Source organism: Serinus canaria, chromosome 6, assembly GCF_022539315.1.
Source record: "Serinus canaria isolate serCan28SL12 chromosome 6, serCan2020, whole genome shotgun sequence".
Classification (NCBI taxonomy): Eukaryota; Metazoa; Chordata; class Aves; order Passeriformes; family Fringillidae; genus Serinus; species Serinus canaria.
In genome coordinates, this window is record NC_066320.1 from 16,008,631 (window position 1) to 16,022,698 (window position 14,068).

General features: G+C 48.4%; 1 protein-coding gene across 3 annotated transcripts in view; it reads left to right on the forward strand.

The window, feature by feature from the left end:
• Window positions 1–11,045, forward strand: part of GBF1 (golgi brefeldin A resistant guanine nucleotide exchange factor 1) — a 101,644-nt gene extending 90,599 nt beyond the window's left edge. For 2 of the 3 annotated variants that reach the window (XM_050976467.1, XM_030241332.2), the window contains exons 25-40: window positions 343–407; window positions 509–632; window positions 1,208–1,279; window positions 2,081–2,175; window positions 2,621–2,774; window positions 2,991–3,213; window positions 4,329–4,492; window positions 4,801–5,047; window positions 5,443–5,642; window positions 6,574–6,724; window positions 7,073–7,203; window positions 7,556–7,657; window positions 8,239–8,352; window positions 8,589–8,766; window positions 8,966–9,103; window positions 9,422–11,045. In XM_050976467.1, the coding sequence (XP_050832424.1) occupies window positions 343–407; window positions 509–632; window positions 1,208–1,279; window positions 2,081–2,175; window positions 2,621–2,774; window positions 2,991–3,213; window positions 4,329–4,492; window positions 4,801–5,047; window positions 5,443–5,642; window positions 6,574–6,724; window positions 7,073–7,203; window positions 7,556–7,657; window positions 8,239–8,352; window positions 8,589–8,766; window positions 8,966–9,103; window positions 9,422–9,708 (2,445 nt within the window). In that variant the 3' untranslated portion in view covers window positions 9,709–11,045. The remainder of the gene's footprint in view (window positions 1–342; window positions 408–508; window positions 633–1,207; window positions 1,280–2,080; window positions 2,176–2,620; window positions 2,775–2,990; window positions 3,214–4,328; window positions 4,493–4,800; window positions 5,048–5,442; window positions 5,643–6,573; window positions 6,725–7,072; window positions 7,204–7,555; window positions 7,658–8,238; window positions 8,353–8,588; window positions 8,767–8,965; window positions 9,104–9,421) is intronic. The other variant, XM_030241333.2, reaches the window with a different exon arrangement.
• The last annotated feature ends 3,023 nt before the right edge of the window (window positions 11,046–14,068 follow it).

A 14,068-nucleotide genomic window follows, 5' to 3' on the forward strand; every position in this document is an offset into this window, starting at 1 on the left:
TTGGAAGCCTGTGAAGGGTATAGTGTTCAAGTTGTGCAGCTTCTTTTGTAGCTTGTTTCTTTTTTTCTCGTTTTATTTCTTGTTAGATTTGAGGAATTCCAGCATTTATTTTACTTAAACAGATTTTGAATGTTGTGCAGAAGAGGGACATGCTTATAAGCATGAAGTGCTAGAGCCCTGCATTGGTGTTACCAGATGAGAGTGGCACTTTACTGACAGGATAGTGGGGCGAAGAGCTGGGTTTGACTGCACACGTATGGGCTGTTAGATATCGTGTTTCATCACTAAGAGAAATATCATGGGGTTGGGGAGGTCATATACATGTCCTGCTCTGTGTTCCAGGTTGAAGACTTTGTGGATCCTAATGGCAAAATCTATCTTCAGCGTGAGGAGACACCATCCAACCGGTGAGTGGCGTAGATGTCCCAGGCAGTCTTTTTTGTACCAAGGCTGGAAAATAACATGATTTCTTGTTTTCTTACTGATGCTGGTGTCTTCTGAATTGCAGTGGTGAATCAACAGTACTGAGTTTTGTTAGTTGGCTCACCCTCAGTGGGACAGAGCAATCTGGTATGAGAGGGCCATCTACGGAAACACAGGAGGCAAAGCGAGCAGCTTTGGAATGCATAAAGGTAACCTACAGGCTGTAGAAGAATCTGGTTTTCTTCTTGGTGACAATACTATGTGGGTAACAGGCAACAGAAGCATAAATATGCATGCTGCTTGGCAATATTGCAGGTAACAGGAGACTTAAGAACTGAAAGAATCTACAGAGGAGCATATCTGAATTGATAGCTAAACAGTCTTTTGTGCTGCTGTGCACAAAGGTGCTAACACATCAAAACAGGAATGATTCCTCAGGCTGGGGTCTGCCCTGGGCATCACAGTCCTACATTTAAAGAGAAGTTTATGAAACAACTCAAACAACTAATCTTTTCCAAGACAGTGTAAAGGTATATGGTGCCAAGAAAATCTGAACCTGGAGTTTGACCACTGTGTGACCAGAGGAGTCATCTAAAAAAATCTGACTAGCACAGATCATGTCTATTAAAAGTAACTGATGTTAAAGAGCGAAATAGTTGGAAGGAGTTTTCCTCCAGATAATAACAACTGTGTCTTTCCTGTGAACATGATGTGTTTCTGGAAGTTCTGTTTGTATGCCTTCCACAACCCCCAGATTCACAGTTGTCTTTTCTGTATTTTGCAGCAATGTGATCCTGAGAAGTTGATCACAGAAAGCAAATTTCTCCAACTTGAATCCCTCCAGGAGCTCATGAAGGTGAGAGAGATAGTGGGCAAGGGACTGGATGGTAGTGGAACAAATATGCTATGCATGATAGTGGATATGTGCTGTGTACTCACTTAACTCCTCTGTCCTCAGATGTCTTGGAACTATTTGGGATGTGAAACTAGTCTTTAGTTCACCTGTTTAAAGTAACTTCTGTGTTGGCAGACACAAATTGCTCTTGGCAAGTATTTGTAGTTCTGTGCCAGAGCTTAAAGATTTTCAGGTGTGCTGTGTACCTAATGAGAGAATTCTAAAAGGCCTCTCTAGAGGCAAGAGCTCTACAGAAGTATTTGACCTTGAGTCCCTAAGTAGTACCTGGGTGCTGTGGGAGATATAATAAGGCTGGACATATTACCCTTTGGGCTAGACAAGCTCATCTCCCTGGGGGAGTGTCATCTCAGTTCTGGGGGAACATTGTGCTCCTACTCCGATTGTCAGGAATTCTCCCTTCATATACAAGCCAATGGCTTGAGAACACCAGTATTTGTAGTCATTCTTAGGTATGCCTGCTTTTTCTGTACTTCACATATTTATTAGCAAGAAGCTGCTGGATATCAGTTCCTCTTCACCTGACACACTTTGTCAGAGTTTAACATCTTTCAAGTTCATATTGCATTTTGCATAATAAAAAAAATTATTTTTCCCATAGATTTAGCTTGACCTTTATCCATTGCCTTTGACTATGCATGACCTCACTAGGTAGTGGAGTACAGTTTTGACCAGAGTCAAAGCATTCTGTTGGTTCCCCATTTTTGGAGCTTGTGATTCATAAAAATACCATGGCTGTTCCAGGCTCTAATCTCTGTGACTCCTGATGAGGAGACATATGATGAAGAAGATGCAGCCTTCTGCTTGGAGATGCTTCTGCGGATTGTTCTAGAGAATAGGTATGATCTTGAAATAAATGCACATTCACTGTTATGTCCCTGCTTTACTGCAGCTGCTGCCTGGGTCCAGGGAATGAATTCCTTATGTCTGTGATTCACCAGCTGAAGCAGCATGTGGCTGTAATTTCAGGGCTTAACAATTCCACTGTAGCATGTGCAAACAGAAAGGCTATTAGCTCATGAATTAATGCTTGATATCCTGAAATTTGGAGAATATAAACTAAACTCCAGAGGGAGAATTCTCCCACCTGATTGCTTTGCAAGGAATGAGTAAGAAGTTTGATCGTTTTGTTGTTTCTGTGTATCTGTTCTTGTACCTCCCAACTGGAATTTTTCATTGAAGTTAAGAAATGGTGGATTGTCTGGAGTTGTGGGAGAGGTTGCTGGATCCTGCTTGTCTCACATCCTTTCATTCTACCTTTTCCCTCCTCCTTGTTGTGGCTAGGGACCGTGTGACCTGTGTCTGGCAAACTGTCCGAGACCACCTTTATCACCTCTGTATCCATGCAATGGACTTCTGCTTCTTGGTGGAGAGGGCAGTGGTGGGGCTGCTGAGGCTGGCCATTCGACTGCTCCGTCGAGATGAGATCAGTGCACAGGTAAGGGATTTTTGAAAGGCAGTTACTGGGGTTTTGTGGCTATACCCTGTGACACAGGAAACCCATTGCTGTCGGATGGACCCATATTTATCATGTCTGTGGTGCAGATAACAACAAACAGCAATTGCAACTAGCTCTAATAGATGAAGGAGTACATTGCTAGAGAATACAGTGTAAGTAATAGAGTCTGTTATTCTTGTCTCCTTCTCTGGCCAGGTTCTCCTCTCATTACGTATCTTACTTATGATGAAGCCAAATGTGCTGTCCAGAGTTAGCCATGAGGTTGCCTACGGCCTCCATGAACTCCTGAAGACCAATGCTGCCAACATTCACTCTGGGGATGACTGGTACACGCTCTTCACCCTCCTGGAGTGCATCGGGTCTGGAGTGAAGCCACCCGCAGCCCTGCAGGTTACAGCAAGGGCAGATAACGACACAGGTAAGACAGGCCAGCCTTTGCTAGGAAATCTGATGCCTGCTTGCCAGATAAGCAGCTGCTTCCTCAAGCTTTTCAATTAGCAAAGGGGACTGCAAGAAAACAAAGCTGATATTAAACTACATTAGCAAGATTAAAGACCAGCACCTGCTGTTCACTCCTCATGGTCTGTTCCTGTCTCTATTCTGCCATCTCTTCCTACTCAGTGAGCAGCAATCCAGGTGCTAGTCCCTGGGGGGGGAGGGCGGTGGGAGGAAAACTGATATCAGTTCTGGCAGCTGTAGGTGGTCTTTGCTCTACCCAAGGAGCATTTTCTGCTGGTTGTGGTTTGGTGCCTTGGGTACCGTAATCTCTTATCTGGGCATGTAATGTAAACCCAGCTGCTGTTCCTGTCATACTTGCTTCTTTGGTGGGACCGACTCTTTTCTGTCCCCTTTTTAAGGTTCTTATAAAATGAGTTGTTCTTTAAAATTATATTTCCAGATCCATTTGCATTAATAGTCCCTGAACCATTCCCATAAGAGCAATGCACTATTTCTCAGTTCTCTTGACTGTGATAGAACGGTGGTCTTTTCAGCAAATTGTTCAGTTTTGTTTTAGCCAGCTGTCAGTATATTTGAGGGTAATGTCTTCAGACTTCTAAAGCAAAGAGCAATAAAGAAATCTTCCAGAAGGTTTTTTTTTTCTCTTTGCTTTTCTAGAACTTCTTTGATAGGTCCTGATGCTTTGTGCTAGACGGATGGGAGAAGCATGATTTTTAAAAATACTTATGGACTTGGCCCCCTGGATTAATGCAGAGCTGTCTCCTCTCTTTCCTTTTTTTTTTTTTTTTTTTTTTTTTCTATATGGGGTTGAACAATTGAGAGAACAAGTTTTACTTCTAAATAACCTATCAGTAACTTAAATTTGTCCCTTGCAAGGACTTCTGTCTTGAGACGTGTGATATTTAAGGTTATCTTAAATGTCAGTGCCGGTAGATCTGACAGGTGTAGAACATGCTAATAACCACTTGTGGTTCCTGGTTGATGCTGATCGGGATTGTTTCTCCCTTATCCACAGCTACTCTTGCAAGTTCTTGATTTGGCTTTGATCTAAACCCCGTGTCTTCTGTCTTAAAGGTGCTCAATCAGACAGCGAGGTGTCCTCCTCCTATCACCCAAGTGACATGAGCCTGGACCGTGGCTACACGTCTGACTCCGAGGTGTACACAGACCACGGGAAGCCAGGCAAGATGCATCGCTCGGTCACAGATGTGGACGTAATGAACAGTGGCTGGCTAGTGGTGAGTAGCCAGTGGGCTTCTGGTGACCAAAGAGGACTACTTCTGCCATGGTTGGGAGCAGAGGGTGGTAGTGAGAGAAAGAATAAGACAGTAGAAAAGAGAACTAAGATGAGCTGATAATGTAAAGGCAGGATAGGGGGAGATACAGATGGAAAGGAGAAAGCTTTGAGGCAAATGAGGAAGAAAGGGAAATGGACCATACAGGAACATTACCTGTTGGCTTCTGAAGAAAGGCCCTTTCAGTGTGAGTATGAGATGCTTCTTGTTATGCTACTCTCTCCTGCTTACCTGCTTGCTGTGACCTGCAGGTGGGGAAAGATGACATCGACAACTCCAGATCCACTGCTGGGCTCAGCAGGCTGGGTCCATCACCTCTTGTCAACCAGTACAGCCTGACGGTGGGGCTGGATTTGGGCCCACATGACACAAAGTCTCTCATGAAATGTGTGGAGTCCCTGTCCTTCATCGTGCGAGATGCTGCCCATGTTACACCTGAGAACTTTGAACTCTGTGTCAAAACAATACGTATCTTCGTGGAGGCCAGCTTGAATGGGGGTAAGATAGCCCTTCACTTGTCAACCAGGATTCGGCTTGGGGTGGCCAGTTGGCAAACAGTGTGAAGTATACTGTCATGAAATGAGTCCCCAACCCAAAGAAAATGGTCTACCAGGAGGAAAGTGTGCTGTCTCCTGCTGGCAGCAGGGACCTTATTCTTATCCCCCTCCCTGGGATGGAGGGGAGATCTGGAGTTGATGTGGAGACAGCAGTATCAGCTCTTGCAGGAAGTTATTCCTGTGGAGCACTAGGGGCCCTTCAAGCAGGTAGTGGTCATTTCAGAGGACAAGGCCCTTTGCTGGAGATATCAAAAGGTGGCTGCCCTGTGTGTTGAAAAGCAGAACATTTTGTATTGGACTGTTGTATATGGAATGTTCCTGCCTTTTATGTTCTAGGCTACAAGTCCCAGGAGAAGAGGGGGAAGAGCCACAGGTATGACAGTAAATCCAGTCGGTTAAAAAAAAAGCCAAAAGACAGCTCCACACGGCGATCCCGGGTCTTGAGCCAGCACCAGGCGCACACACACAGTGACGAGGATGAGGACGAGAGCATCCCTGCCAGCTACCACACTGTGTCTTTACAGGTTAGTCAGGACGTAAGTATAGCAAGGATTTCCTCCTCTCCTTTCCCATTCTTAGGGCCTGGCTAGGTAATCACTGGAATTCTTTATGGGGCAAGGGAGGGCTGCATCCTGCATAAGTGGGCACTGGATGACGGAGTGTCTGTGGGGGCAAGATGTGGTTCTGCAGTGGAAGAGGAAGGCTGCAAAAGCAGACTGGCAATGGAGAGAGAGGTCTTCTGAAAAGCAAGGAGGAGGTCTGAAGCTGTGAGTCACTGTAGTTGGTAAGATGGGTTAAGGTCATTTGGAGACATGAGGTTCCTGTAGGATTAGCAAGGAGTCTGACAGGGCATCTGAGCTTGAGGAAAGGGGAAAGTCCTGTTGGCTGAGGCTCTGGAATTTCAAGTACAGAAGACTGGGCTAAGGGAGTCATTTCTACCCAGCTGGTACTTCAAAGGTGTGAAGGCACAGGCTTGCTGACTGCCAGGATGTTGGGTCTCAATTCAGTAGTAAACTGACTAAAGTGCTGTCATGTGCCCAGACAGGCAAGGGAACTTTGCATGTGCTTCACATACCTTTTTTTTAAGGAAAAAAAGTTGCAGAGTTGTTCTGGACTGCACAGGTGAATCACTGGGTTTATTTCTCTGCCTGGGAGAGTCAATGCTCTGTGCCAAGAAAGAGCCCATTCTTCCTTTAGACAGGACTGGAATGGTGTTCCTCAAAGATGGGATTGACATGACTTCTGAACTGACATAAATCTTGTTGAAGATACCTGGCACTTGACCACTTAAGGAGGGCACAGACAGCAGGACCTAACACCATCTCTGTAACTGTGTGTGGTTGTGTATGTACAGAAAGCATGCTTGAGTAGCTTGAGTCTTTTAGCCTTGTTTGGAGAACAGCACAGATCAGAGTTGCTTCAAAATTTAAAGTCCGGTATGTTTCTTACTGTGCCGTGTACTTGCAGCTCCTGGACCTCATGCACACCTTGCACACGCGAGCAGCTGGCATCTATAGCTCCTGGGCAGAGGAGCAGCGACACCTGGAGACGGCAGCCAGGAAAATCACAGCGGATTCCCGAACACTGTGGTCCAACTGCTGGTGTCCTCTGCTACAGGGTAAAGCCATCCCCTGGTGATGAGAGCAAGCAGACACTCTTCCAAAGTAATGGCAGGAAAGTTGAGGAGCAAGAACTAACTGCAGAAAGCAGGCATAGGTTGTTTTTAGGGTCTGTTGTAATTGAAAAAGAACTTGGATCAGATTTGGAAAAACATCTTTAGGATGAGTTAGCTGCCAGCATATTTCTAGATCTGGTAGTAGATTGCCAGTCTGTGGCCTGGAACAAGTATAATTCTTTTTTTTTCCACAGAGAGTTTTTGATCTTCACTAGACTTTTTACTCTAGACTGGGGAAGTAGGGATGTGACACTCTCCCTATGGGCTTTGCCCTGAATCCCTCTCTTGCAGGTATTGCCTGGCTGTGCTGTGATGCCCGACGCCAGATCCGGATGCAAGCACTCACTTACTTGCAGCGGGCCCTCCTGGTACATGACCTGCAGGCCCTGGATGCCCTGGAATGGGAGTCCTGCTTCAACAAGGTAACTGCCTGCCTGGCATGGGCATGTGAGCTGGGCAGCGTTGTCATGAAGAGCAAATCTGTGTGCAGGAGAGTTGTCCTACTTCAGCACTGTCTTCTTGAGAAGCTTGTTCACTGCAACAGACAAGATGTTCCCTATTCTGGTCCTGTGAAAATTTCCTCTCTGCTTAGGCTTCTGACAGGGCCCTTTGGAGTATTGAAGTGAATCCACTCATGCACATTCCATTGCCTCTGTCATGTCCTCTGCCTAGAAGCCACCAGTCCCTAAAGCCAGTGCCTTTCTGTAAGGCTTCCTGTTAAAATCTCATCAGTCATTTTTCAGCTCTGAAATATACATGTGTTGGATCCAACAGGTGTTGTTTCCTCTGCTAACCAAGCTACTTGAGAACATCAGCCCAGCTGATGTTGGTGGGATGGAAGAAACTAGGATGAGAGCCTCAACACTACTCTCCAAGGTGAGCACACCTCTGCTGCCTAGGAAAGCTTAGGGGAAACCATGTTCCTCAAGAAAACCAGACTGTTTGCTGTGTTCTCTTCTCAGCATCTCTGATCTGGACAGGTGTCAGGGTGCTAGTTTGACTGTTCAGTGCTGGGCTTCTCCACCAGCTTCTGCTGCTGAGACATGCCTTCTTTCCAGAACTGTCTCCATGGTTCTAGTCCTTGGAAAAGTTGTCAGGAAGAGGTTTGTGACTTTATGATAGAGAGAAGTTTTTCACTCAACATTAGTTGAAGACAGTCTATTCTTGAGGTGAAATGATGCATGCACATCACAAGCTGATAGTTGTGATCTGAGGTAGAAGTCTGGAAGGGCTAGAAGACATGGTGATGCAGACTGCAGTGGCCTTCCACAAAGGAGACAAGATCCACTCCTTCACATACACAGCTCAGAAGAGTGGAGGCCTGTGGCATCCTCAGGCCAGTCCTGTGCATGTTCCCAGCCTGCCACAAGGAGGGGGAATCCAGATTTGTGAGACTGACTTGTCAGTGAGCGGCTGCCCCTATAGTACTTGTTGACAGTAGTTGTGTTTTTTCCCAGGTATTCCTACAGCATCTCTCCCCACTGCTCTCACTGACCACCTTTGCTGCCCTATGGCTCACAATCCTGGATTTTATGGACAAATACATGCATGCTGGCTCCAGTGACTTACTGGTAAGGTGCTGGATGCAGTCCTTTGGACAACCATTCATCGCATTTTAACTTTCTAAACTTGAAAAGTGTTTTGATTTAGTGTGGGTTTTTGGGGCTTTTTAAACTTTTTATTCCTTTCCAAACCATTTTGTTCCATGGTTTCTTGCCCTGGCCACAGTTTCCAAAGGCAGCCCATTGGCTGTTTGAGCTTTGGTTCGTTACTATCTGTCCATTCTTCGTCCTGTCTCCAATTATAGCTGGAGGCCATTCCAGAGTCTCTGAAGAATATGCTGCTTGTAATGGATACGGCTGGAATATTCCACAGTGCCGACTCCCGGACAGGATACTCAGATCTCTGGGAGATCACCTGGGAGCGCATTGACTGTTTCTTACCTCGGCTGCGGGATGAGCTCTTCAAACAGACAGTCATCCAAGGTACCAGAGGCTGGGAAACCTTAACACAGGTTTTGGAGCAGTACTTGTACCTTGTCCAGTACCCAGCTGCCATAGTGCCTGGATGCTGATGAAATGAGTTGTAGGAGGCTGTGGGAACTTAGCACAAGGGCAAGTTGAGGGAGGGAGAAAGGAATGAGTAAACTGGTGTGTGGTCTCACTGCATGTTTTGTCTTCCTAGATCCTGTCCCCAACATACCAGTGGAGCAGCAGCATCAGAAAACAATAGTGTCTGCACTGCCCCCTTCTCCTGTGGGGGATGTGAGACCATCCACCCATGTGGCTCCTTTGGAGAAGCCGTGTGAACCGGGTGTCAGTGGTGAGTCCTGTTTTCTTTTTTCTGGAATCACTTTCCCAGCATGCTGGCATAGATCTGCTTTTCCTTGCTTTAGCAGGATCTTTGGTGACCAGGCCTATAGTGTTGTGAAATGTTGTGCTTCCATACGGATAGGTTGTTGCTGAGGTTATTGGGGTGGGCAGAATGCCTACAATTGAATCCTTGCTCTTCAGGGCCTTGTATGAAGGGGCAAGTCTGAAAAGGCACCTGAGTTGATTTTTAGCCCTGCTTAGTTTTGAGCTAATAGATGACCTTGTCAGGACCTTTGTAAGGATCTATTTTGTCTCTTCTTTCTTCCAGAGTCTGAGAGAGCCACTGCACCTGCCTCACCCACCATCAGCACCTCTGCCTCTCCTTCCTTCCCAGCATCAGCTTCAACAAAGTCAAGCCCCGTTACAGACATACCTCCTACGACAGCACAGCCACCGCTCATCCTGCAGCCTCTTGCCTCTCCCCTGCAGGTTGGGGTGCCACCTATGACTCTTCCAATCATTCTCAACCCAGCCCTAATTGAAGCCACCTCTCCTGTTCCCCTCTTAGCTACTCCACGGCCCACTGACCCTATGACAAGCTCTGAAGTCAATTAGTTGGAGCATGTTGGAGAACTGTCTGCTCAGGAGACTCTGTGGGTGGAGGATGCTGGCCAAATGTTCTCTGGTAGTGGGCATGTTTGTTTTAAAAGATAATGCTAACCTGAGCTGAAGGGCTGTTTCCACAGTCCTCTGGAGCGTGTCCCATCCTGCTCCCTTCTTGTGGCATCACTTAGAAATCTGCCCAAAAATCCCTGTCTCCGTGGAGGAGTGCTCAGTTCCACTGACCAGTCTCCTTCCTGCCTTTGCAGTCTCAGGGGCCAGGCAATGCCTGTGCCCAGCAGCCTGGGACCAAGCTGCCACCAGTTCACCTGTTAAAGAGGAATGATGTCACACCAGAGAGGGGCTGCAGTACAGGACTGCCTCTCAAGATTACTCAGTCCAGTCCCAGGGCAATTCCCCAGCCATTCCCTAGCTTTCCTGCTGACTCTTCTGGTTGTACTGCTTTGTTTGGGATCTGAGCACGCCTGGGTTCAGCAGGTAGAGAATTTTATTAGAAATATGGATTGCTTACAGTGCAGCCCTCAGATTGCTGTGTAGGACTTCTTGCCTGCTGGTACATGCTTTCCTTCCTGCAACACGGGTGACAGCAATCCCCAAGCCAAATAGAGATTAAGTAGCAGGCAAGTCTGATAGGGGCTTTCAGCCCTGCTCCTGTAAATGTAATCAGGCTTTCTGGTTGGAGAAGGCAAATCCAGAAGGCTCTGCCTAGCTGAGTAGATGAGAAGGAAATGCTGAGAGCAGAGCTCCATGACCATGTCTCACACAGCATTTGTGGGGCAATCATGTGTTTTTCGCCACTCGCTACACATTGGTCTCTTGGTGACCAGCCCCTTCCTTAGGAGAACATCCCCTTCACCTACAGATGTGTGGATCTGTGGCACCTGCTGACAGATGCTCAGCAGGTCTGCAGTGGTTTCTCTTGAAAGCTCTAAAGAGATTGCACCCTTCTATATCTTCTTGTTGGGATCCCATGTCCTTTTATCCCAGAAGGCCCCTGCAGCTGAGGCCCTGGCAGTGATTCTTGTGCTTTCATCTAGCCGCACAGACATCCCGCTCTTTCCTCGCTCATGCCCAGAGCAGAGCTGGCTGCCTCGCAAGTGCTGCATCGCTCGTCCTCCTCCTCCCTCGACTAGTTGGCTAAATTCTCAATAATTTCAATCTTGGAAGTCCCCCTGGTGACTGGGAGGGGTGTGGATGGGACTCTAACCCAGTGTATCCTGTAAGGAGAGGAACCTGCAGTTGGTATGGGAATACAACCAGTGTACATACAGAGTAAATGGCTAAAATCCAATGGACTTTTTACAGTGTAATAAATACATCCTGTAAATGAATGTTCTGGTGTTGCACTCCTTTTCTGTCATCGAACCTTGGCTCAGAGCTTTGGGAAAAGGCAAGTTTGCTTCTCAAGGTGTTGAGCGCTGGCTTCATATACCAGTGCTCTGTCTGGAAGGAGCACAGGGGGACTTGTCAGCTTGGGATGGGGGGCTGCAATAGAGGTTAGCCATCAAGGGACTAATTGGGAATGGTTCCCATCATGGACAAAGCAGAGCTGTAATAGTGAGATTGGCTCTTTCGGATGGCAGTAGTTTCATGTGGGCTGTAAAATTTCTGGTGTTACATTGGTGTATGCTCATGCACCACCAGGACTGAGGGCAGAGATGAGGACTGAGGAGCAGGTGCTCTACTCATCTGGTCATGGTGCCAGAACATTGACCTTGGTGACAGCTCAGCTGACATTGGTGATTCTCTGATGAAGAAGAAATCCTTGTTTCCATGGACAGGACTCAGAGTTGGAGAGGGTGTGAGAGATGCTGAGCTCTTCCAGGGCTAGTGCTTGCCATGGATTTGAACAATTACACTTCCCTCCTGGTATTTTCCACTTTGTTTCATGGCAAGATCCACACAGTGCCACAGTGTCCTCAGTGCTGTGTGAAGTACCAGTGCCTTCTCTGTTCCAAGAGACTCTTACAGACTTGGTAAGGGGGTAAAAACTTTGGCGTTTGTTTAAATTGCATGAGAAAAGGTCTAAATATTGCATAATGGAAGAGTAATGTGCATACTAGAAAAGTCCTGATAATAAATCCTGGTTCCCTAACCCCATTTGTACCATTCCTGGAATATTTTCGCTGCTGCAGCTCTCTTCCTCACCCTCCACTGCCTGTAGATTGTCTTTCCAGCCCGCAGATGTTTTCATTAGTATATTTGAGTCCTTGTGCTGCTCATGGTGTGCTTCTGTATCCAGCCCCCCTCTCTGTCTTGTCTTTTTGAGACTTCACTTCTATTTACAGCTCTGTTTTTCTGCTTGTTGAAAGCTTTAGATTATTAACTCTTTGTAAACCATTGCTCAGTTGTCAAGTGCCTGGATGTCAGGACTGCTGCCTCTGATCCTCAGGCCCAGGTGGTCCTCTGACTTTTTGGGGTGGTGTCAGCTAATAGCAAAGCTCCATTTTGCCAGCTGCCTTCTGATAGCTGTTTGGGGCATATGCTATGTTTTAACACGTGCTGTGTTTGCAAACCCAGCTTCTCCTGAGAGCATTACATCTTAACTCAGACAATTACGGTTCAAGGCAAACGCCACCTGAGAGAACTGCAGGAAGCGGGACTAGAATGGAAGGAATGTTGACTGGAAAGACAGAATTGCACTTTTAACAGTTTTCACTAGACCGTAAATAGGAATGGACTGAAAACCAGAAAAAGAATGATAAGCCCTGACTGTAAAACATACATTTGGCACTGAAACTTGTGAATCAGAAGCACTGCTGCTTTTAATTTCAATTTAAAAATTGGGTCTGAGCATACTCAAAAGGTCTGTAAGAAAGATTTCCAGGATGTATCAACAGTGCTTTTTTAGAAGTTACCCTCACTCCTATAAATGCCAGCTGTTGAACTCCTCTGGAAAAATTTATGCCTGTTACACAGGTTGATGTGTTCTGAAGCCACTGTCCCTGGCATTTTCGGCCCAGCTGCACAGCAGGCAGCCCGGCAGGGCTTGTGCTTCTCGCCTGTGGCTCTGCAGTGATCCGAGCGCTGCCAAGGCTGCTGGAGGCGGCAGCCCCAGCGCAGCGGGCTATGTTCCCACTGTCCATGTGGTGTGGAGGCTGCCGGGAAAGGGAGGGCCAGGCCTGCTGCCGGACGGGCGGGCGGACAGGAATGCACGGGGCAGCTTTGGGAGCACAACTGGCTCACGTGCTAAGTTCTGGAGCGCAGCTCTTGCCCCGAACTGAACAGCGAGGAGAGAGCCTGGGCCCGTGGGGAGGCTGCTTGGGGCGCGAGTCAACGCGGAGGACGATGAGATCCCCCAAGACTACAAGTCCCAGTGTGCAGTACTGCTCCTGCGGTTGTGTAACCAGCACCCTGGCCCGGGGGACGCGGTGGGCGGCCAAGGCTCCTCTCCCACGCAGGCCAGGGTCAGAGCTGTCCCCGGGCAGCTGCTCTCTGCCGAAGGCAAAGTGCAGGCTTTATGAGCTCCAAACGTTCCATTCTCAAAGGGTGTGCACACCGCTTGGCGATGGAGGATGTCTTGGGACTTGAAAACACATCCCCATAAGCAGTCAGGGGGCAAGAGGGCAAGTTATTGCTGAGTTCTCAATAGAGAAATGGGACGGCTGTGGCCTTACCACAGCCCTCCTTCTCTGCCAGGGGAAGTTGTACTTTCCTCACGTTTTCGGTGTAAGAAAAATGGAAATTTCTCTGGTGGTTGGCTGCTAAACTTAATCCCTAGCTGCAGAAAGCGTCTGGGAAGAGAGAGGTCAGGGTAACCGAGTCGGGAGTGTGTGCAGGCACTGGCTGGCAGTGTGGCTGCAGCCTTGTCCTCTGGACGGAATGCTGAGCCCTATGGAAGAGCGAACTAAAGAAGGTCTTCTCTGCCTGGCCCCTCCCTGTGGCAGTACCTCCTGCCTCGTCCTCTGACAGTGCCCTCTGGACTACGCTTACAGGAGCCCACACTTTTGCGGATGTGGGCTTCGGGCTGGTGTTCGGGACACCATCACCTGGAGCTGAGGGGGGTGAGGCCCCCAGGCCTGCAGCCGGCCGTCCATGCCCGAGTCAGCCTTGGCAAAAGCTGTTCGGGTTCCCAGCTCCCGGGAGGAGCGTTCGCTGCTGAGCTGGCCTGCCCTCCCCGGCGCTCTAGGGGAGCCCGTCCCTCGCTGAGGCTCAGCCGAGCGCGCTGTGGGGCAGCCCGCCCCGCGGAGCCCGGCATTCCCGGCTCCGTGTCGTCCCGCTCCCCGGCTGCCCTCCCCAGCACCGACCGGCTCCCCGGGCCTGCAGCGCGGACGCCACGTGGCGCCGGGGGCCGCGCCGGGCCCGTCCCGCTCCCCGCTGCCGCCGGACGGGGCGGGCCCGGCCCTGGCCCTGC